General features: G+C 54.9%; 7 protein-coding genes across 7 annotated transcripts; 3 read left to right on the top strand and 4 right to left on the bottom strand.

The window, feature by feature from the left end:
• The first annotated feature begins 807 nt into the window (after positions 1 to 807).
• Positions 808 to 3,268, top strand: EI97DRAFT_427338 (uncharacterized protein). Its single transcript, XM_033797220.1, has 4 exons — positions 808 to 1,012; positions 1,062 to 1,371; positions 1,424 to 1,966; positions 2,017 to 3,268. The coding sequence occupies exons 1-4, from the start codon at positions 992 to 994 to the stop codon at positions 3,072 to 3,074; spliced, it is 1,932 nt and encodes a 643-aa protein (XP_033649450.1). The 5' UTR covers positions 808 to 991; the 3' UTR covers positions 3,075 to 3,268.
• Positions 3,269 to 3,831: 563 nt separating this feature from the next.
• Positions 3,832 to 8,454, bottom strand: EI97DRAFT_485716 (uncharacterized protein; the record flags this gene model as incomplete). Its single annotated transcript, XM_033802150.1, has 4 exons — positions 3,832 to 5,785; positions 5,832 to 7,865; positions 7,919 to 8,016; positions 8,152 to 8,454. The coding sequence occupies 4 exons, from the start codon at positions 8,452 to 8,454 to the stop codon at positions 3,832 to 3,834; spliced, it is 4,389 nt and encodes a 1,462-aa protein (XP_033649449.1).
• Positions 8,455 to 9,798: 1,344 nt separating this feature from the next.
• Positions 9,799 to 11,852, bottom strand: EI97DRAFT_437390 (uncharacterized protein). The gene is made up of 4 exons (XM_033799334.1): positions 11,509 to 11,852; positions 11,422 to 11,449; positions 10,860 to 11,370; positions 9,799 to 10,805 (listed from the first exon to the last, which is right to left on the bottom strand). The coding sequence occupies exons 1-4, from the start codon at positions 11,706 to 11,708 to the stop codon at positions 10,177 to 10,179; spliced, it is 1,368 nt and encodes a 455-aa protein (XP_033649448.1). The 5' UTR covers positions 11,709 to 11,852; the 3' UTR covers positions 9,799 to 10,176.
• A 1,025-nt stretch (positions 11,853 to 12,877) lies between these two features.
• On the bottom strand, positions 12,878 to 13,811 carry EI97DRAFT_239695 (uncharacterized protein). The gene has a single exon (XM_033794045.1). It carries the CDS (start codon positions 13,615 to 13,617, stop codon positions 13,120 to 13,122), a length of 498 nt encoding a protein of 165 aa, XP_033649447.1. The 5' UTR covers positions 13,618 to 13,811; the 3' UTR covers positions 12,878 to 13,119.
• A 1,066-nt stretch (positions 13,812 to 14,877) lies between these two features.
• EI97DRAFT_239631 (uncharacterized protein) lies at positions 14,878 to 16,307 on the top strand. Its single transcript, XM_033794044.1, has 2 exons — positions 14,878 to 15,585; positions 15,643 to 16,307. Exons 1-2 carry the CDS (start codon positions 15,024 to 15,026, stop codon positions 15,984 to 15,986), a joined length of 906 nt encoding a protein of 301 aa, XP_033649446.1. The 5' UTR covers positions 14,878 to 15,023; the 3' UTR covers positions 15,987 to 16,307.
• A 423-nt stretch (positions 16,308 to 16,730) lies between these two features.
• On the top strand, positions 16,731 to 19,976 carry EI97DRAFT_386880 (N1221-domain-containing protein; the record flags this gene model as incomplete). The annotated part of the gene is made up of 3 exons (XM_033796087.1): positions 16,731 to 18,969; positions 19,020 to 19,149; positions 19,199 to 19,976. The coding sequence occupies 3 exons, from the start codon at positions 16,731 to 16,733 to the stop codon at positions 19,974 to 19,976; spliced, it is 3,147 nt and encodes a 1,048-aa protein (XP_033649445.1).
• A 434-nt stretch (positions 19,977 to 20,410) lies between these two features.
• On the bottom strand, positions 20,411 to 20,949 carry EI97DRAFT_437387 (uncharacterized protein). The gene has a single exon (XM_033799333.1). It carries the CDS (start codon positions 20,829 to 20,831, stop codon positions 20,640 to 20,642), a length of 192 nt encoding a protein of 63 aa, XP_033649444.1. The 5' UTR covers positions 20,832 to 20,949; the 3' UTR covers positions 20,411 to 20,639.
• Positions 20,950 to 21,588: the final 639 nt, after the last annotated feature.

The following is a 21,588-nucleotide window of genomic DNA, read 5'->3' as shown; positions in this document are numbered from 1 at the left end:
TTTCCTGGTCAAGCCAACGGGGCACGTTCATTGGCACCCTGAAGCTGCCGACCAAATGATGCGTCAGGACGGTAGTTGGTACTCGCCACCAGGTAGTGGAGAAACGGAGAATATTCCAGATTTCGTCACACCCGAACCATAGATCAGCGAAAGGGCAGGGACAACTGATCGTCTTGTTCTGCCGATGGGCTTCGAAAAGTCCTCTTTGTTTTTGGACGGCACTACTCGCTTTTGTCGTGCTCTTTCTCCCACCGTTGGCAAAGAGGCATCACTGGAACCGAGTTGGAGAGCTTTGTCCTATACGTAGGTACCGATGGTGCTCCACGACCGGTTTTTGTGAGCAAGATCGTAAAAGGAATAGGGTTTGCGTGCGCCTCAAGGGGCAGAGCCGAGGCAACCTGTGAAAGCTCCATGTATCGGACTATTCCCGAACCGTGGCGGATGAGCCAACCTCACAATAATTCATTGAAGCCACTAATAAACAAGGTGCCGTTCGGGACTGAAGCTACCAAGGATGGTCCGCGAAGTCCAGGAAACATGGTGCTTTGCCTGGAACGACAGTGGCTGTGGCTGTCTTCACAAATATGGTTTCCAGGTTGCTGCAACGCGGTCATAGCAACACAGTCGAGCGGGAATAAAATGGTACGGCGATGGGCAAGGTCCGAGAGGGTTTGGTGGCGAGTTGGCGGAATCGCGGAGAAGAATCGGTGCTGGGCATCCGTGAGAGCGGCGTTACTAGCCATTTTGGGCAGTCTGGCGGGGTATGCAACTGCCACTGCCCAGGTGCGGCGGTGCAGCTGCCCCGCCCTGCGTCACTCATCTTCATCTACCCAAAAGTTTCGCGCATCTCATTGACAAGTCGACAGACGCATCGTAGCTCGGAGAGCTGACCCTACCATACCAATATACGTACATCTCATTCTTTCTAACTCCATCTATTTCATATCCTCCAAAGACCTACCTCCTGCCGTTTCCTCCGCCAGCTCTCGCCATGTTCAAGAAAAAGCCAAACGTAAGCTCCCCAAAACAAGGTTCGCTCCACAATGCCCTGACGAGCCTAGATCAAACCCCTCTCACCTCTCAAATCCTCGGATCGCCGCCGTACCGCCGACCAAATCATTGCTGATTTTGGCCTGCAAGTTCCCGTAGACTCTTCAGCAGAGGCGGAAGACAAAGCTGCATCGGCTGCGCCTCTCACAGCCCTAAGGAAATCATTACTGCCGGAAAACTCTCAGTCGGCTCGGTTTACAACGACAGCAGGCCCGGATCTGAAGCAGGTTTCTGGCACCATATATGCCGGAAGCCATGAAGGAACAGGCGACGAACAGCGCATATTATGGGTCAAGGTGGAGGACAAGATGTACCCTACAGGTGGGAGCTCAGTGGCATCCAGACCAAAACGACTATGCTAATGGAGTTGAAGTATACACACTCTGGCACAATCCCGGTATTGTCCCTCTCCTTCATACCCCTCAATTCGTAGTCGAAAAGCTGCAGGGTGGTGCAGACCTCATGACTCCCGGTCTACAGCGAGGCCCGCCGTTTCCCGCAAAAGCCACAAAAGGGGCAGTTGTTGCCATTGCAAGTCTGGAAGCTCCGACGGTGCCAATGGCTGTGGGTACGTGCGAGATTGATGTTGCTTCTCTACAAGAGGTGCGAGGAGCCAAGGGCCATGCAGTCCAGACTTTCCACTGGTCAGGAGATGAACTCTGGGCTTGGGGTCCATCAGGAAAGCCCGGACTGGAGCCACCAGATCACTTGGAAGGGTGGGCCGACGACAAAGCAGGCGATGCGGATCTTGCTGCTCCGATGGACAGGCTGGACCTGGAAGGCGGTCACGATGGCGGTGTAGCGTTGGATTCCGTCCCTACGGATAGACCGGATGGAGAAGAGGTGGCAGCTGAGGCTTCACGTAGCAAGAATGATTTGGTCGAGGAGGTAGAAGAGCCGGAACTGACAACCAAAGGTAAGGTGCACTTGTCGTCCCTACCTACGCACTAGCTCATGAACCTACAGAGATAGACGAAGCGTTCACAAACGCGTTCCTCTATGGAGTCAAGCACCATATGGATCATAATAAAGACCACCCTACTTACGGACTCGACTTCCCCTTGACACAGTCACAGGTCATGTCGCTGCTCGTGCAGCCTTTCCTACCCACCTACACTCCCGCGCGGACCGCCTCCCTCCAACTCAAGAAGACAAGTTGGAAAAACGCGAAAAAATTCATCAAGCACCTGGACAAGGAGAAGATAATAAAATCAAAAGAGCGCGGCGGCAGCGAGGTTGTCATCTTGGACATCGACTTCAACGACGAACATATCAAGTCCTTTGTGCCATACCGGTTACCCAAGAAAGAATCCGCTACAACCACGGGCGTGAAGTCAGATTCAGCTTCGTCTGCCGCCGGGGAAGATATCGGCCAAAAACTCCAAATCGTCTCGCTATGGCGACCGAAAGAAAAGCTCGCCTTCGTCTTCAACGCCTCCAACGCCGATCCCCGCGGCTACTATACCCTAAAAGAGCTCCGGCAACTCCTTTCCGCGTATGCGGAGAAGGAAAACCTGGTCTCCCCGAAGAACAAGCGCATGATCAAAATCAACCCCCAGCTCGCCGACGCCCTCCTCACCTCGTCCGCCGCCGACGACAGAGCCCTCGCGGCGGGCGAAATCCCCATAGACGCCCTGGCCGAACGCATGCAGGCCGCCTCCTCCCCCTTCCACGCCATCCTGCGTAACGAGGCTACCATCGCGGACGCGAAACCGAAAGCTGGCTTGCCGCCGAAAATCCACATTGTGCTCGAGACGCGCAGCGGGAACAAGACGGTGACGAAAGTCAGCGGCTTGGAAGCCTTCTACGTGTCGCCGCAGCCGCTGGCGGATGAGTTGAGGAAGACGTGCGCGGGGAGCACCAGCGTCGAGCGGTTGCAGGGCAGTAGTCCCAAGAATCCGGTCATGGAGGTCATGGTTCAGGGGCCGCAGAAGGATGCCGTCGTCCGGGCTTTGGGGAAGAGGGGGGTCGAGCCGAGGTGGATAGAGGTGGTGGATAAGACGAAGGGGAAGAAGAAGGGGTAGATATCTCGATGGCTGTTGAGACACATGTACGGTAGATGCTTCTGTAGCCAGAAACCAGGAAAGGGAAATACGGCACAAAGGCAAAACAAGGTTTTCACGAGATTGCTGCACAATATGGATGTAGCAGATGGAATGGAAGAATGAATGAAAGAATAAATACTGCATTGATGGGACGAGCAAGTACTGCACAAGACCAACTAACTTAATCTCATAACCCCAAGTACCAAGCCTCCCCTCATCATCATCATCCCATACCATATCATCACTGTTCCGTGCCTTGAGTCTAACCACGCTATCCCGCAAGCATGCCCGTACTCATAAAGATAATACCATGTGAGTCTTTCGACGCGCGTATCCGTCCTGAAGAAGAACCAGGCGGATGCGCCATGACCTAGGTACCTAGAGATAACCATACTTTAAATCCCCTATGGAGTGAACCAACCCCTTGGGCCTGTTTCTTTCAATCCATAACCTAAGAAACCATAAAAACCCATGGTATATATAATAAATATATGACCATCGGAAAAGAACGCCTTCCAACTGGGGCCCTTCAAAAACGCCAATGAAACGCCCAAAACGCGCGCGTGCTGCATCCTCATCGTACACAACTCGCTCGCTGTTTGCCCGAAACCCCACGAACCATACCATCTCCGTGTCCCCTTACGAAGACTCTGCACCACCTCCAACTTCGACTGCGGTGGAACCGGCGGCGTCGAAACGCAAAGTCGCACCCAAACTCTCTTCACCGCAGATATGACTAAACGCCAACATTTCCGGCAAGTCCCGACCCCTCACCACCACCACCACCAGGAGCGGCCACATTTCCGCTCATCAGCCGTGGATCGATAGCCTCACTCAAAGCGGGTTGTGCCTGCTGTTGCCCCTGGGACGTCCCTTGATGAGTCTGCGAGTGCGGCGCCGAGCCTCCGTTGCCTCCGTTCCGCGCCAACGTGGGCGAACCCGAACCCCACGCCACCCTCGCACCCGTCATCCTCGCCACGGGCATCAACGGCGGATTCCTCGCCAGCGCCGGTAACTGCGAATTCGGTCCTTGCGGCGCTGCTACCGCTTGCGCTTGCGCTGGCGCTGGCGCAGGGGACGCAGCCAGTTGCCTCATCATAGACTCCCACTTGGGCATATTTGATTCGTGCATCGAAGGGGCGCTGGCGGTGGCGGAAATGGCGCGTTGGAAGGCGTCTGCAGATTGGAATTGCGGGGTTGGTCTGTGGCGGGGGAGATTCGCATTCGACGGCGTTGTTGATGTTGGTGGTGGTGGTGGTGGTGGTGGTGTTAAACCTGTGTGAAAGTTGGTTGCCTGAGGGTGGAGTTGTGGCGAGTGCCCATTGGGTAGAAGTGAGGGAGGAGTAGGTTTGGGGGTGATGGAGATGGCTTGTCTCGGTTGATGTTGAGGATGCGGTTGAGGTTGATGCTGAGGGTGATGCTGAGCCGTGGTTCCCGCAAGCCTAGCTTTCCATTCCGGCGAGAATCCTCCGTCTGGACTATAAGGCGAAATGTAAGTCTTTGCTCTCCTCAAAAACGCGTTCTTCAGGTAAGGGTATTTGGTGACATAGGCAAGGTAGTCATTTTGGGGTAGAGAGGAGGAAAAAGGTTGGGCAGTGCAAACAAATGAGGAGAGATGGCTTGTGGCGTACATTGAAGAATTGGAATGGGATGTTCCGGGTGGTTTGCTCATAATGTGGGCATGTGGCACTCCGCGATGCGGAGTGCTCTGAGGCTGTGATTCAGGAAGATGTTGGATGGGCGGTCCGTAGAAGGACGACCGTCGATCAGAGCCGGAGGTCTGAGTCTGCGGGTAGGATGAATACGCCTTTGCGGACTGGGGACCAGCCTGAGGATGATAAGGATATGGCGGAAGCGGCTGATGACTCGTAGTATACTGATCAATCCCATGGAGCAAGGGTCCGGAAGTCGGTGGCGCCTGTGTTGGAGACACCTTCCACCTGTGAGAGTGATTCTGCGGAGGTTGGTAGTGATGGAAAGTATGTGAAGGACGATTTGCATGATGCGGCTGTGTATTCGGGATGTGATGAGTGTGGCCCTGCTGAGGAACTGGTGGGCGATGGTCGTATGAAACGTTCGGTTGATGTGCTACTGGTGAGTTAGGGTTCTTCCGCGTATCTGGATTATAGTGAGACACTGGCGAACGGTACGTGTTCACTTCCACTTTCGGCTTGTACTGATAAGGCTTCTCATCAAAATCACGATACTGCTGCTGGACAGGTGTTCGCGGAGCCACTGGCATAGGTTTGATGGAGTACGGCGGTACATTGTACGGATAACGGGGGAGGACGGGCATCGGCGGCGGCGGCGGTGGCTTAACGGTATCCAAGAAGTTACTCTTCGGATTATGCAGAGGTTTCCTGAGGTCGTCCGTATACTGTGCCCTTGCTTCTGTCGACGTCTTACCCAGATAGTGCCACAGCGTGTGAGGCTGCGAAAGATCTGTCTTCGCGACCTTCTGCGTGACTTCTGGCGCCGTATTGAACTCAGCCCACTTCTCGATGGAGTTAGGGTCGTGGAAGGGATCGCCCATTTCAGGAACACCGTCGGTACGGTTAGTGATGGCCAAGGACGAATCATTCTCCTTGAGGTGCTCAGGAAGTGGCTTCGCGTTCGCGGATGGCTTCGGTCTCTCCGATTCTGCTGGATCCAGATGGAGAAGATATTTCCACTCCACCTCCACACGGTCACTGACCACTGTTAGCCGATGCCAATAGAAGATCCCAACCGACTTACCCATCAGGCAGCACCTCGACGAGAAGTGTTGCTTCCCCGGGCCTGTTCTCTATGACCACACCGCCGTATATCTGATACATTTCCGCATCAAGATACTGGAACTGGACGACGTCTTTCGGTTTAAGCGTCTTCGCATAATCCATGATAAACCGATCACTTTCCAGAGTATCCGCGGTGACCTTCTTCACGTTCCGCTTCTTCGGACGATGAAATCGACACCTAAAATCGTACCCATCATAGAAATACTCCGTCCCTTCCTCGTCGAACGTTGGCATAGGTCCAAGATCAACCTGCACACCGGCAGGGGCTGCGCAAGTCGCGTGGAACGCTCTCGTGCACTTCTTTTGCGAGCACTGGAAGACAGCACCACGCTTCGATCTGCAGTAATTGCACTTGAGGTCCAACCGATCTTTCCCGATATTAGCGACATTGCAAACGACTTCGTTGGGCTTCGACGAGATGTACGTCTCAGGAGTATAATCAGCGCAGAGACGGTGAGCCTTTAGGCCGTTATCGGTCGGAAGAAGCTCATCATAGTCAACATCATTGGGGCAAAGCACGCAAGGCATGCCCCTGCCCGGGATCTTGATACGGATCCTGATGCGTTTGACCTTCTTGGGCTTCGGTGCCTCCTTCGGCTCCTCAGCAGCCCTCTTCCTCTTGTTACCGCCTTTCCGATTCGCCTTCGCTTTGCTCTTTCCGGCGACACTGGGTGGCGGACTCGGTAGATGCTCATTCATCTCGTCGTCTTCATCGTCCGTTTCCTCGTAGTACTCTGGTGTCGGCTCGCCTCGCAATTTGCGTTCGATTTCGTTCACGTCGACCCATACACTGTCGGATTCGCATTCGCACTTCTTTGCGATGCGTCCGTAACTCAGCCAGGCTTCGTTGGCGAAATTGACCGACTCAGCACAATTATAGCCAAGATTGTAACCCGAATGGTAACCGTAGGGAAATGTGATGACAAACTCGCCCTCGTAGTGAACCAGTCGGTTAACCTTGATGTTGAACTGCTTCTCCAGTTGCGCCGGGGAGATAAGGTACGTCTTGTGGCGAAGAAATTGGGAGCAGTTCTTCGCATCATTCGGCCAGATACTCTTCATAGCCGCCTCGAACCGTCTGGCATCTTCCTGGGATATGCTGTACCATTGCTTCGGAGCGCCAAAGTGGATGTAGTTGATACTGTAGAGATCCACATCTTCAAGATGCCAGGCAAACGTCGCCTTCCACATCCCCAGATACAGATATGCAGTATTGACACCAGGAACCTTGGTCCCAAGCACATCGAGCAGATTCTCCAGTTTTGCAACGTTCCAGCTGGTCGTACGGTCGTCGAACAGGGATCCCGGCATATCAGCTCCATACATGGGCTGGCCGTAATTAATCGTCTTCCAGTAGATCTCCTCGAGCTCCTTGCACCTCTCAATGGTGAAATCGCCGACATTCTCGAGATGGTAATCAAAGCCGTCAAAGGCCGCTTCATCGACGTAGTCTGCCAAAGCGGTCCGATTGTTCATCCTACGGGAAGCGGTCGACTTGGGTTGACGGCCTTTGGGTTTCGTTGAGGTTGCATCGTCCTGCTCCTCTTTCTTCGCACGCGACCTTTTCGGTCTCTTTTCCTCGGATGCATCCTCCTTGTCAGGAGACTTAGGCGTGGGAGGAACGTCGACGTCATCCTCACGGCTTTCCTCTTCTTCCTCCTTCTTGTCTACCTCTTGCCCACGTCTCTTCGGAGGACGTCCGCGCCTCGGAGCCGGCGAACTGTCGTCCGTTGCCCTTGCGGAAGCTGCAAGGCGGGTAGATCGCGTCCTCGCAGGAGGATCGGCAGCAGCTCTACGCCTTTCACCCCTCTTGGCCGGAGGTTGATGATGCGCTTCCTCGGTCAGCGCCTTCCACTCGGGCAGATTATACGACCGCTGCTTCTCAATATTGGCCTGGGTGTAAATGCCATGCTGACCCGCAAACTCCTGCATAATCGGATTCTTGACCTTGATCGTCTTGACCGCTTCAGTAAGGTCGGGGAGAGAGTCGCGCCTAGGTTCAGGTGAGTCGGCTGTTGAGGCTTGGGGGAGCTTGGGGCAACTCACCATTCCTTCGGCGGTATGACTTTCACTATGCCAGACTTCATTCCGTACTTGTCGATCTTGTCGACAAACTTCTTGAAGCTCCTGAACTGGTCCATGGTCTACGCAGCATCAGCAACCATCCTTCCCATTTGCGCATACTTGACGGAGCATTCACACTCCCAAAGGCGCAACTTCCATCCCAAGCAAACAGTGATACTAGATCAACCAAAACGAATCTCATCATCACAACTCACCGGCTTAAACACCGGAATCCTCCCACCCTCAAAATAGTGATCCGGCTCAATCTCTTCCCCTTCATCATCACTGCTCTCCAACTCCGACAGCTCCGATGATTGCCTAACCTCCCTCTTATCATTATCCTCGCTCGTCGGCGGCGTAAGTGCAGCCTTGTCGGCGGCATGCTGCTCCTCCATACCTTCCATCTTCTCTTCAACGGACGGCACCACCACCTCCACAGGGGCCTCCATTCTCATTTCTCTGTAGCAGGGGCGTTGCGCGCCGGGAGAATGCGTGGTCGAAGGCGCGGATACGGGCATGTACGCCCGTGGTTGTGACGGTGGTCGTGCTCGCGGTCGCGAGCTCGTCTACCTTGTCGGCCACTCTCTCTCGCCACACAGAACGCCAGCGGGACTTCAGAGCTCGTACAACGAGGCTTGCTCAACGATAGAGGCGACGCATAGGCGTCAGGATTGTCGTAGGGACGTAGGGGCGCAGCGCGAGATGTGCAGGACGGGTGAGAATGTGGATGGTACGTCGGCCAGGAGGTTTCAAAGGGACAGGGCTGGGTGGGCGGGAACGATGGATTGCCAAGACGCTAGCCCAGGCGGGGAGAAGCGTGCTGTGGCCCCATGCCCAGGTGGTTGGTGGGTGGCTCCACCATCAGTTCATCAGGGCGCACCGGGGTGGGAATTCGACGAGGAGTTGTTGGTTCTCCAGATTTTGGACATCTGATAAGAATGAAACTTGTGTGGTGAGATAATTGTGAGAAGCGTAAAAGTATTCCGTCGTGTTATCATGGCATTTCCCTTTCATCGCGCCTAACTGAAGATCTACTAAGCGCAACGCTTCTCCAGCTGTAGATCTAGCCTTGCGTTCCACACATCAAGGGGGAGAACGGCAGACGGGTTCCTGCACGTCATTGGCCCTACGTGACGGGAATCTTATCTGATCCGCCCGCGGAGCGTTTACGAACCTGAAAGCAAGACCATGAGTGAGGATGCTGTGGAGTACAAGGTTCTCAGCCGTGCTAGGTATGGGCTGGAGTGAGACATGACAGTGCACTGGCAAACAGTACTTTCATAAAGAGGTCCGAATTGTTCCTGATATGAAGAAGGTCGTCGTTCACTTACCAGCTCTCGGTCGTGTTCACGTCTAAACTGGCGCAAGCAATCACTGCCACAGCATAGCTTGAAAAAATCCCACAAATATCCCAAACCATCCAAGGCAGCTGCAATAGTGATCGAGACACGACCTGGGCAATTTCTAGCACTGTCTACCGTCGTCGTCCCACGCCCGCTCTCACTGCGCCAGAATTCGCAGATCCCAAAACCCACGGGACTGCATCAACCCACATACGCGAAAGTAGCACAACACACCCCATCCCCAAACGCACGGTAAGAACAGCATGAACGTGCATCATCGGATTATTAGTGCAAGTTGCGTCACTGCAACTTCTCGGGACCCTGCACCGCCTCTGACACGCCGCCACCTCTCCCCACGGCCTCGGCAAACTGGGGAAAGATCAGATAGATCAGCCCTAAATAAGAACAAGCCACTCCCACGCCTCCCCCGGATTAACGCTGCAGGACAGAGGCAAGAAGCTAAAGTAGCCAGGTCCCATCTCTCCTATTCGCCATCTTCAACCTCAGTCACACCGCACATATAGATGTACAAGTAGACAACACAGATAGTGAGGAGGGATCAAATCATTTACATTCATACTTTTCCTCCATCTCCCGGTGGACCTCTGGCTGGAAGAAAGATAAACGGTTGATGCAATCCATGAGACCCAAAAATGCATCCCAATGCTCCATTGCTATGCACAGAGATATGAGACAGTGTTTTTTCACAAACATGTAATGATCTTCTCCCTATGCATCTCCCTCCTCTTTGCCGCAAGATGCTCCAGAAGTTGTTGGTTGGTATGACATGATATGACGGGAAAGAAGAGACTTCTAAGAGATTATGGCAACCCACCAGTAAGCCGTTCCCCCTCATCATGTTGAAGTGCTAAAGTGACACTGCGCAGACTGCGGCATCTACTGCTGCTGGGGCTGCAATTCACCGCCACGTGGGGCTGCCCTAAAGCCCCCACGACCACCACGGAAATCGCCACGACCACGTCCACCACGCCCACCACGGCCCCGTCCATCCCCACCACGAGGTCCACCACGTCCTCTGTAACCACCATGGAAGCCACCCCGCCCTCTGCCACCACGATGGTGATGCACCTCGGAGAAGCCGTCGTTGGGTGCCGTCGTAGCAGGAGCACCAGCAGGCGCCTCCTGGGCATCGTCAGCCCAACTCTGCACGCTGCTCACCGGGGCGGCAGCCGCCGGCGTCTCAGTTTCCGAAGGGTCGCGCGGTACCATCTCAAAAGATTCGGCAAGGGGCTCGTCGGTGCCGGAAGCGGGTTTGTCCCATTGCTCTTCTGCCGCCGGGTTCGCGGCGCCTGCATCGACGCTGGTGACCGCGGGAGCGCTCGGTACTTCTGTGTCTGCTGCGGCGCCACCAGTCTGCTGGCCCTCAGCAATGATCTCCGTAGGAGCTTCAGCCGTCGTCTCCTCCGCTTCGGGGGGAGCCGCCTGCGACTGTGCTACATCGTCAACCCACGCCTCTTCTGCGGCGAAGGGAGCCTCCGCAAGAGATGCCTGCTTGACCTGGGCGACTACGCAATGTTAGTTCGCGCGTGCGGTGACGACCATGAGTACGATTAACCTACAGGTGATGGTCAACGGCACGCCCTGTGTAGAGACGACTGTGTCCTCCGTGCCCTCCGTGATATTCTCCATCGCGGTAACGGCAGCTGCATCGCCTCCATAGACCGCCAACAAAGCACCCTCGAACGCTTCGGAGAGCTCCCCACCCTCCTCGGTCTGGCGGCGAGTCGCAGCTGCCATGAGGAAGCGAGATAGAGTGAGCAGCTTCTCACGGAATGCTTTCCTCGACTCTTGAGCCGCCTCCTCCTTTAGTGTCTCCCTCAGCTTGTCGAGTTCTTCCTGGTGTGCTGCCTGGAGCTGCTCCTTCTGGCGGGCAATTCTGTCTTCATACTCCTGAGCAAACTTCTTGTATTGTGTGATCTGCTCCTCAATCTGCTGCAGCTGGGCTTGAAGTGTCGGTTTCTTCAGTGCAGAAGCGCGCTGGTCGGCATTGATCTTGCGGGACGCGACGAGGTCGTCCAGAGACACCCCGGGGTTGGCTTCAATGATGGCGTCGACCTTTTGCATAGCATTCTGTAGAGGTCGTTAGTATGAAACGGCAAGACCAGTCAATTTGAGACGTACGAGTTTCTTGTTGATGTTGCGGATTTGCCTGAAGATCGAGTGTTAGTTAGTCTGGCTCTTCTTGCGCTCCTCCGGGATTGCACGTACTTCTGAAGCTCCTTGATGTAGGAGTTTTCGCCACCATCAACACCGTTAGTCTTGCCAGGTTCGACGCTTCCGACCTCCGAGGATGTCTTCTCCTGAACAGGCACGGCTGGAGCTGCAACTCCTGCCTTCGCCTTCTTCTTGCGGGCGCTCTTGGACTCACCGACCGCCGTTGTTTGGGGATTGGCAACGACGTCGGACATGGTTGTTGATGGGATATCTATCAGGCGGTGAGGGTAATAGATGATAGATGGCTTGACGCGTTCTATACAGAGAGACGACAACGATTTGGAATCAGGGCTGTGATTCTGGTGTTTTCGGAGCTTCGTGTGACGCGCTTCTCCAATCGGTGACGCTGGCTTGGCTGGCAGGGATGTGCTCACGTTTGTGGCTGGTTACAACGGGCAGCTCCTAGCTAGCGCGCTTGGCACAGCGCGGCCTCTCATTGGAGCGCCAACAGTGTCAACATGGTCAACGTCGAGTCCTTTCCGTCAACCGAGCGAAAATGCTACAGACAGTGAGAGTATTATTTAGGTGTTATGCCTCGTATTGATAATGAAACGGGTATTCATTGCCCTCGCAGATAGCCGAATCCGGGCGCGTAATGATGAAGGCCTGGTACATATTGGAATGTTACACCGTGAGTAGATGATACTGTATATAGAGGCCCACTTGATGGCTGTTGTCCTAATGCCAGTATTCGGGTCCCCTGTTATGGAGTAAAATCCCCCTAGGTGAAGGTTCCTCATTATTTTCAGAGACTGGGCAAGAGAGGAAGCCCATGAGCGTGCGAGAAGACTCTTTGGAGATCAACAGAGAGTGACGAACATAGGCAAGCGGTGAGTAACAATATATCCGGCTTGAATGAGTTTTTTATTCTGCAGGATGCTAGTCCTGCGGAGGGAGTAGTGTATTAGGTCGCACCCCCAGACGGGAGCCAATATATCCAGTCTGTGTAAGCTCGCAATTGCTGCCTGTCCGACCAGAGTCGAGGACGCGTTGATACCACTACCACCCGTGCTGGATGAGTATCGGTGAGATAGAACAGGAGAGCTCTGATTGTGAAGCAATGCTCCTCCAGCTGCCCACTTGCGTTGCTGCCATAGAGCTACTCTAAACCCGCACTGCATCTGTTTTTAAGGTAATAGTGGGACGCGGGACAAGATGTCTGGGATCTGAAGGCTTACCACTCCGGCGCTTGCGTTCCAAGCCGACGAAGTGACAAACAGTCAGCCAACAGGAATCCAAGCCGTGCTCATGAACGAACCAGTGGCAGCGCGGGGCGATCGAAAGCATGGGATGCATCCCATGAGCCGCAACTGAGACAACAAGCTGTCATCAAGGCCCAGCGAGGTGGATGGGTTGCATGTGACTGTATGGCTGGTCTTTTCCAGATCGAGCTCCTCTTGCTGTTGAGACTAGCGGAAGATGATGGGATGCGCGCTCACTAATATGGCGGAACGAAAAGGATCCTGCGAGTTCGCAATCCCGCTGGGGGAATCCAAGGCATTTTGGTGAAACAAACATTCGCAGATGAGTGACAGATCATGTCCGACTGCGTTTGTTGTCGGTATAATGGTTATAGCCTTCGCATTTCTTAGCGGATTTAGCTGCTTATCGCCCTGGCAGGGAATATAAAGAGGCTGGTGAGGAAGACATGCAATGGCAATTGTGGTGGTGTGGTGACTGCGGCAAAGCTCCCGAGTACATAGCACGGCGCCTCAAGCGAGTAGAAGCGGCCATGTCGAGTGATAGGCTGCCGGCAGACACAATAATCAATGGGCAAGCGCCTTTGAGGAGTATCAATCGGTGTGTTGCAACTACTAAGTCCTCGTTTGGTGTATTGGATGCGTGCGCTAATAAACCAGGGGCCTCAGGGCAAGAGTGAAGGGGTACCGATCTCTGTAACATGGAAGGCAGACAAACAGACATGCAGCTGAGCACTGGAATCCACCGACAGTCAGCGCGTCCGGAGGAGGTGTGGTCGATATCTGAAGCGGTTCCTAGGCAGAGTTTGTGGGTAGGGTCACATGCAAACCCCGCCCAGACAAGACCGCGATCGCGTGACTGGCCCGAGGCCCGGGGGGAATGCGAGAACTCTTGGATTGACATGGCAGAGGTGCCATCCGGGGGCTGTGGCCGTACTGTGTAAAATCGACAGTCTCAAAATGTTGCTTGAAGCTATTTGCGTGGATTTGCGAATGTAAAGACAAGAACAAGCGGGGAAGTTGGGGAGCAGCAGTGACCCGTGCGGCGCATAGATGGTTGCACCTACCTTGGTCATCTCCTTTGAGTGATGATGAATGTCGACCACGGCAAACCTCCCATTCCTCAGCAAACCCTCAGCTGCTGCCCCCGGTTATTCTACTACCGTGCCCTAACCCACCCCCCCTCAACACACTCACACACATCTGCTTGTTCCATCATCCAAGGTCGCAATAATGCTCCTTGGATCGCCCAATGAGGGAGGCGGGTGGCATGGCGACAGGGCGCCGTGTGATTCGCCGCAGGGCCGCCCCCCCGGCCCTGGAGCTGGTCTAGCGGGGGCGCAGCTTAAAGGCAGCCTCCGCCCAGGTTGCGACCACCCCCTCCCAGGTCACCTGCTCCTCTTCGTTCACCCAAGCACGGTCGCTCGTGATTCCCTCTCCGCCATACCCAACCTTTGGAACCCGGACCCATTTCCTGGCCCTCCACCGTTTCTCCAAAAGGGTATGCTACTGTTCTTGCCCCCGTGCGAAGCTTGCTCCCTTTCTTCTGCTCTTTTCATTTTTTGTTTTTGCGCGTCTTCTGTTCTGCACCCGGCGCGCGTCCCACTAAGCTACTGACACGCTGTTAAAGGAAAGCCGATCAGGTGAAGCCGATCAGGTGATCGAGCATCATCAAACAACCGCGTCTCCCGGCTTGTCCATCACGGTAAGTTGACCATCTTCAGCCCTCATTTTCTTCCCCGTCATATTATCCTTTTGCGCTCCGCTCCCCGCCCTCCGCTGCGACGACGCATCGACGACGTGCAACTCGAAACCTCCTCAAAATGCGGTTATCGCAACAACCTGTTCGCTGCCGCTGCCACCGCGGCGCCGAATCTCCTCTATATCTACGCCAAGTTACCTTTCACCTTCGCCCAGCACCGCTTGTCTGAGCTCGCGCTGCACGCCTGGATGGCGCCGTCATTCTCCTAATCGACCCCTCCGAGCTTCCTCGAGCGATTGCGGCTTCGTCCCACAGGCTGCCGCAATCGAGATGCTCGCTCACCTGAGCACCGTCTCCGTTTCACCTCCGTGCTACCGTTCTCAGCCTCACACTCCTGTGCTAACGTTTGTTCGTCACCAGAGCGCATGCACCTCGCCCGCTTACGATCGCTTCTGCACTGCTGGTGGCCTACTCGTATGAGCTGGCGCGCTGATCGCTGATCATCTGCGACATCGATCCTAGCATTCCCAAACTTGCATCAACGGTATTCGACGCAGGGTCCAGCGTTCGGCAAGAGATAGTCTTCAGGCGCCCACATCATCCCCGTCATGGCCGATATTGCTGGGTATCCCACCGATGCTAAGAGCGCACTCGGTGCGCATTCCGACCCTATCCATACTTCCAACAAACGAAAGCGTGACACGCGCGACCAAGGCCCTGCCAACGCCCGACCTGCTCCAGGATCGGTCAACAACGATTTGAGCGATCAGGCTACGGCCTCCTTCCTTGCCGCACACAACGCGTCGACGAACGAGGAGGACATGCAACAACAGTTCGATGTTCATCAGAACAACAACACAAATGCGGCGAGCGTTGGCGACACTGCTGCCGCCGCACTGGCTTACCATCAGATGACCGTCCCTCAAGCAACCGAGCTTGCCTTCCAGCCGCAGTCTGCGCCGGAGGGGGCTTCGTTCAACATGGGCGACCATCACCAGCCACCACAGACAGGAATGCAAGACTTCAGCCTCGAGGCTCTGAAGGCAGCCACGCAAACACCGCGTTCAGGCCCACCCGCCACGAACGAGTCCCCTCCAAGTACGACTAGTCATAAGCCTCCTGTTGGTTCCGAGGAATGGCACAAAATTCGCAGGGATAACCACAAAGAAGGTACGTCACCTACGTTGATAACTACATCACGAAGGCCCTATACTAACTCCCTCGTAGTCGAACGCCGCCGTCGTGAAACCATCAATGAAGGCATCAACGAACTTGCCAAGATCGTCCCGGGATGCGAAAAGAACAAGGGATCTATCCTTCAGCGGGCTGTTCAGTTCATTACTCAATTGAAGGAGAACGAACAGCAGAACATTGAGAAGTGGACCCTCGAGAAGCTGCTCACCGAACAGGCCATCTCCGAACTCAGCGCCAGCTGTGATAAGTTCAAGGCCGAGGCGCAGCGTGCTTGGGAGGAATGTGAGATCTACAAACGAGCCTGTGAGAATGCAGGCATCGTGCCTGAGGAAATCAAGGCGCGAGAGAACAATGGAGAGCAGAGCGGTCAGAGCTAGACTCCCTTGGCTCATCCGCGCATCGCTGCACTGAATCCCGGTTCCGCTGGTACTCTCACGTCTGTCGTGACGAGCAGTCACTTCGGAAAGTCACTCATTCGCGTCAGTTATCCTAGGGACCCCTGCGTCTTCCTTTCATCTTTCTGTTATGGCGTCCGGTCCGTGTGCTTTGCTGTTGTGGCCATAAACGGATGGGGCAGTCTATGTGGCACTCATTCGCCCGGTGGCATCGGTTTCAATGGGTCGTTTCAACTGGAGAGGTGGTGTTTCCATGGGTTTCAGCCTGAACAGAAGAGCTCTTTATGGACCCGATCATTTCTGGTGTTCTCGGAGTGCGGAATCACTTCAGGGATTAAGAAGTAGTTCTCATAATAAGAAGTACCATTCCACTTTGACGTGGCAGACGGGTCTAGTAGGGCTGGAACCATGCCTCTCACACAACTCTGCCTGGCTGCCCTTATCTGCGCTTCCATTGGTTGACAGCCAAGTGACCGCACGAGCCAATTCACTCTTGGCAGCAACTTCCGCCCTGACAGCGTCGTGGGGTAAGTCCACCTACTCTTGCCCTTCGTGGTCCCTGCTTCTCTCCCGTATGCATGCATGTGGAGTCCCCTTGCTGATATTTGGTATCATTTTGCCTCTCTCAGCCATCATGAGGTGTTCATGAGAGCTCACCAGCCATGAACATAACACCGAGCGATCTATTTGTTGTCCGCCAACGCTCTGTATCCCACAAGAGCTACCATGGACGCAAACCACAAAGCCGAGGACGCTGTCCCACCGCCTGTTACCGATGAAGCTGAGCTAGATGTCCTTCTAACAGAAGAGAGCGCAGTAGACCTTGTGTCTTGCGACGACCCTGACCCCCCGCTCGACACAGCTGAACAGCAAGGCCTTGTCCCAGACGAGGCCTCCCTCGAACCTCCCTCAACGGCTGAACCCGAAAACGCACGCCCCGCTAGACCTGTTCTCTGGCGACAGGTACCCGGCCGGGAAGTCCCTCCGCCTAGTCCAGCGCCATTGCATCTACCGCCGCCAGCTCCACCGACACCTTCAGTAGCCCTCCTCGAGGCCGGATTAGCGAGCGATTCACTCTCACTGTCGCAACTGCGCAGCCTGGTTGATACTGTCCCTGCAACCGAACCGACCCCATATGCATTCACGTACGACGATGCTTCCTCGTTTGAAGAGGAGCTCGAGGAGTGGTTCTCCTACAGCGTAGAAGAACAAGCAATTCTTCTCAAGACGTATACTTCTTTCTCTGCGGTTTGGGAGACCATAATCGGTGGGAAGTATGAAGATGGAGGGAGTGAGTGGACAGCCTTGTCTCAGGAGCAACAGAAGGAATTCATGAAGGTCTTGCTGGAGGATAGTAAGGACCAGGGATTACCCACCAGGTTGGACACTATCGAAGCGTTGGTGTATGTGCTGCTAGGTTGCTGGCATGAGAGTGCTGGCACCACACAGGGCCACAAACAGCAAGATTCCGGGGGGCAGGAGGGTGCCGACAGAGGCGACACCCTACGCTTCTCGCGATACAGCCAGGCCGGCGTCCAAGTTGATTTGATACGCAGGAACGTTCGGCTGTTCATTGACTGTGGCGGACTCCGGAGCCTTGTCGAAGGAATTCCCGATTTACTGGCTCGGACTATTGGAGAAGAGTCGCAATCAGCGACGTGCCAGGAGATCAAAGACGCGGGAAGACGTGAACTTTGGTGTGTGATGACTGCACTTTATGCAGTTCTCGAGGTCGCGCGCATAGAAGAGAAAGAGAAGGGTGATCTGTTCATAAGGAACGACATCATTTCGCTACCCAAGCCCGGTCTCTTCATGCTTTTGATTGGCGTGATCGACAAGATGCGCTGGGACGATTCAGTTGATATATCCATGACGAAGGTATTTCTCCTCGCCTGGAAGACGATTCTGGTGACCTTCGGCGGGCTTGTCGAAGTGGAGAAAGCAAAGCGATCGTTTGCGGATCAAAACCTCGAAGCTGCTGATGCTCGAGGACAACCAATCATAACAGCCTCACCCCTTGACTACCATCTTTTTCGTCAAGAAATCAGTTCGAAATATCCAGCCTACAACCCTCCCCCGCCTCTTTTCCCCCTCGAACCGGAGAACCGCTCTATCCTCCCTCCCCTCAAGAATCACCCGAATAGAGTTGCCGGAAACCATGTGTTCGGTTCCGGACTGGGAGAACTGAACGAGAACAATACTTCCATCTTCCAGCAGCCTGTACATATTGCTACCCCGGCGCCATCGCCTCCGCCATCGCCCGCAGGCCCTGGCGGTAAAGGCGGCAAGAAGCAAAACTATCAAACTAATCAGATGTTCCCATTCTTGTACCCTCCGCTGGATGAGGAGAGCAACAAGCTGGGCGGAAAAGGGTCAACTGACTTGCAGGATCTGTTGGTTGGACGGAAATGGGAAGGGTCCGACATCCCCACTTCGATCTTGGAAGCCGCCGAACTTTTTGCCAAGAGGATGAGGGCGTCCCGCGCGATGAAGCAGTTGTGGGAGGAAAGAGTGAATTACATGAAGTATGAACGAGGCTGGACCGGTGGCGACGACGCGCCTGATGTGGGCGAATTGTCTCTGGAACCGAAAGCCGGCGAAGCACAGAAAGAGCGGCCTCAGCCAGGGAGTATGGAGGAACGGCTGGAGTTGGTGGAGGAGTGCTATGGACAGGCACTCCCTTATCTGCAGTCTCTCGTCATTGTCATGATGAGGGTCTTCTTGTATCACGTCACCGCACTTCTAGTCCCGACAAGCAGTGCTAATGCGTTACAAAGCGGCTACCAATACCAGCCGAGCCAAGGTGGACAGTCTGGTAATGGACCTCAGACGAATGGGCTTAACGGCCATGCAGGTGGCCTCAATCCCAACGACGAGATCACGGACAAGATGCGGACCCAGGAGATCCTCGACAAGGCAGTCTGCGGAATGCTTTTGCTGCTCCTGAAATGGTTCAAGATTTCTCGTAAGCAAGTCCGTGTACAGAGCGTCTTGCGTTGCTAACGCGCCATGTAGACGTGCTCAAGTTCGAGTATCTTACTCAACTTCTTGTCGACACGAGCTACACGACCTTGATATTGAAGATGCTGCAAATGGTCGAGATTGAGAAGGCTGTCGTTTCCCGGACCGAGCAAGAGGAGCTGAAGTAGGTTGCCCTCGTGTGTTCTGTCGCTCAACTGCTCACCCATCGCCAGCTTCTTCCACTTCTGCCGCACCCACTCTCGCCACGGCATAACAGACGAGCAACAACAGCCACTCCAAGCCGATGAGCCCGACATGGACGACGCGGTTCCCCCTCCCATTCCCCTCCGACGCGCCGAGTCAGGCCCCGAACCCACGTCGCTTCCCGACCACGTTGCCCTCCCGCAGAACGTTCCCCCGCCCATACCCGAAGTCGACGAACTGGGCAACCCGCTCTCGGACCTCCCCCAGGAACCCATCACAGACTACTCCTGGCGCACCTTCTTCACCTACATCAACGCGCTCCGCATCATGCAAAAGATCAGCAAGCATAAGGCGCACAGAAACCTCATGCTGATCAACTACAAGTCGTCGCAGTTTCTACGGAAATGCCTCAAGGTGCCCCAGCCGTTGCTGAGACTGTACACGTTGAAGCTCTTCAAGAATCAGGTACCGTACTGCGGCAAGAAATGGCGGCAATCCAACATGCGCGTCATCACGGCCGTGTACCTCCACTGCCGACCGGAACTGAGGGACGATTGGCTTGCGGGCGCGAGCGTGGACCACGAGGTGGATATGGCGGTGCCGTTGGAGCAGGCGCTGCGGAGCCTGACGCATTGGCACAATGTCATGCGGTACAAGGAGGTCATGGGCGCGACGGGGGAGCTGGTGGAGAGGGAGAGGGACTTTTTCAGGAGGGAGCTAGACAAGATGGATTGGGGGGTCGGTGTGGAGGAAGGGGTGGATGGTGAGGCGGAGGGGTGGGGGGAGGGGCAGGTGGACGGGTGGTAGAAACAGCCGGGCAATCGGGAGGAATAGATCGGGCGATACGGGTGGGGAGGGAGGCTCATTGCGGAGTTTGTGTGCTTCATTCAGAGTCTGAAGCGAGGCGAGCGTTTTGTAGGGGGCGTGGTCAGTGGGGAACCTAGCCTTAGTGTATAACGTGTATAGCCCCGGTAGCCATCCTTAGACCGGCCTTTTGTAAGTAGGGATGACTGGTAGAGGTGGGTATGGAGGACTATGGATAGGTAGGTACTCTAGCAGGCAGTCGAAGTGACAGCCGGGGCATTTATTTTTTCCATGCTGCACGTACCCGAGACATGACATGGCCTCCGAGGGAGTGTCCGGATAGATAATAAATCACACGATTCTACTATGTATGGATTTTCTTGCTGTGCCGCAACGTGGTTTACATTACTGAGTGCTTACCACCAGCATTGAACTACGGTTGGGTATGCGCTCCGGGCGTGCGGGTAAACGGCTACCCGCTCCCGTTGCCCTGGGGAGCCCGTAGCTAAAGATGGTTTGTGGTTGTCGGGTTCCAATAAAAGGAGATGTGATGCGCGGATGCGGATGCGGATGCGGATGCGGGTGTGCGGCGTAGTTGTAGTTGGGGAGTGTGGAAGGAGGAGTATTATTTGGGGAGAGAAGGGAGAGAGGGAGGATGACGGAGTATCAGACGGAAAGGAATGGGTAGTCTACGGGATGTTGGGGGGAGAGAACCTTGGAAGGGGGGGAGTGTGTGCGACGCTGGTATGGGAAAGGGAGGGAGTGGATAGGTTGGAGGAAGAAGGGAGAAACGATGTCGCTCACAAGATGGGCAGGTGGATGCGGATGAGAGGGATGCGTGCGACACCACGCGCCCATCCTCCTGTACTGAGTATCCTGCTTGTGTATCCCGACATCCAGCAATTCCAGAAAGAAAGGGAACTGATAGATGTTAGATTCATGCTCTGACGCTTCACACACCTTTGCGATATCTTCGAGAATCCTCAGACTCGACATTCGACGATCCCACACCCTTCATGTCTAGCACGCCAACAATACCTTGCTTGTAAGCGAACCCCATCCCTTGCAAGCCCCGGCGCTCCGCGGCGCGGGACCAAAAGTTGCCGTGGGAAGCGAACCATTCAGCGCTCAGCCCGGGTCTGCGTGGGTGCGGTGGCGCTGGCGGGACCGTGGACGTGGTGTGAGATGTTCCCGGTTCTTTTTGCACATAACAGCGGTTCACGGTGGGCAAGGAGCGTGTTGCTTTTTCTTTTCCTTGTTAGAAGCTGTGGGGTTGTAGGATTGGGAATGAGGTGAGGGAGTGGACATTAGTGCAGCGGAGAGGAGAGTGGTCTTGGGAAGATGGCGGAGGGGACGGACAAGTCGTTGATATTGGGGAATGATCTGGGAACAAGGCGCTGGGTGAATGGTGCAGGTGGTGGGTTGCACTAGCGGACACCAATAATCCCAGCTAATCGAGTTTCGGAATGGCGTACTGCAATGTGGTTGGGCGCCGTTGATGAGGGAGGGTGGAAAGTGGGGCCGCTAGTGGAAGCTAGTGGCGGGATGGGTGGAGCCTTGGGTTACCCGAGTACTGTTGAACGCGTTGCTCCGTATCGTTCTGTGTGTTTTGTAC

The sequence above is a fragment of the Westerdykella ornata genome, assembly GCF_010094085.1.
Source record: "Westerdykella ornata strain CBS 379.55 unplaced genomic scaffold EI97scaffold_47, whole genome shotgun sequence".
In the NCBI taxonomy this organism is placed as follows: Eukaryota; Fungi; Ascomycota; class Dothideomycetes; order Pleosporales; family Sporormiaceae; genus Westerdykella; species Westerdykella ornata.
This window is presented reverse-complemented; position numbering and strand designations above follow the sequence as displayed.